This window comes from Acanthisitta chloris, unplaced genomic scaffold (assembly GCF_000695815.1).
Source record: "Acanthisitta chloris isolate BGI_N310 unplaced genomic scaffold, ASM69581v1 scaffold19595, whole genome shotgun sequence".
NCBI lineage: Eukaryota > Metazoa > Chordata > Aves > Passeriformes > Acanthisittidae > Acanthisitta > Acanthisitta chloris.
In genome coordinates, this window is record NW_008672356.1 from 9,583 (window position 1) to 10,077 (window position 495).

At 63.2% G+C, this 495-nt stretch overlaps 1 protein-coding gene across 1 annotated transcript in view; it reads left to right on the top strand.

Annotated features, from left to right (window-relative positions):
- The window catches only part of LOC103802052 (serine/threonine-protein kinase SIK3-like), a gene marked incomplete at both ends in the record, with an annotated part of 9,529 nt that extends 9,040 nt beyond the window's left edge, over nucleotides 1-489 (top strand). The window contains one exon of the mRNA XM_009074492.1: nucleotides 157-489. Coding sequence (XP_009072740.1) covers nucleotides 157-489 — 333 coding nt within the window. The remainder of the gene's footprint in view (nucleotides 1-156) is intronic.
- Nucleotides 490-495: the final 6 nt, after the last annotated feature.

Consider the following 495-nt stretch of genomic DNA (forward strand, 5'->3'; position numbering starts at 1 on the left):
GTCATTGCACCCCACTGCCATGTACAGGGAAAATTAGGTCAAGTTTCTCAGAGCTCCATCCAAGTGACCTTGAACACTTCTAGGGATGAAGAGCAGTCTTGCTCCCGAGCCTCGCTGCGGGCTGGCCTGGTTGCTGAGGATCCTTATTCCTTGCAGGTGCTGCCTCCCAGTCCCAGTTCCAAGGGATGCCATCCCACACCACACTCTTCCCGCAGTCTGGTAACTGTTCTCCTCCCCCAGCCATGGGGCTGACGTGCCTGGGTCTGCAGCAGCAGTCGCAGGCTCAGCAGGTCACTATCCAAGTGCAGGAGCCTGGCGACATGGTGGGCAGCAGCCTCCTGCCCGGGGCCTCGGTGGGCGGGCAGGGCCTGGCGTCCCACACACGGGCCATGCCCCTCAGCCCCAGCGCCAGCCAGATCCAGATGCAGCACCGCGCCAACCTGATGGCCTCCCTGTCCTACGGCCACCGGCAGCTGTCCAAGCAGCTCAGCGCCG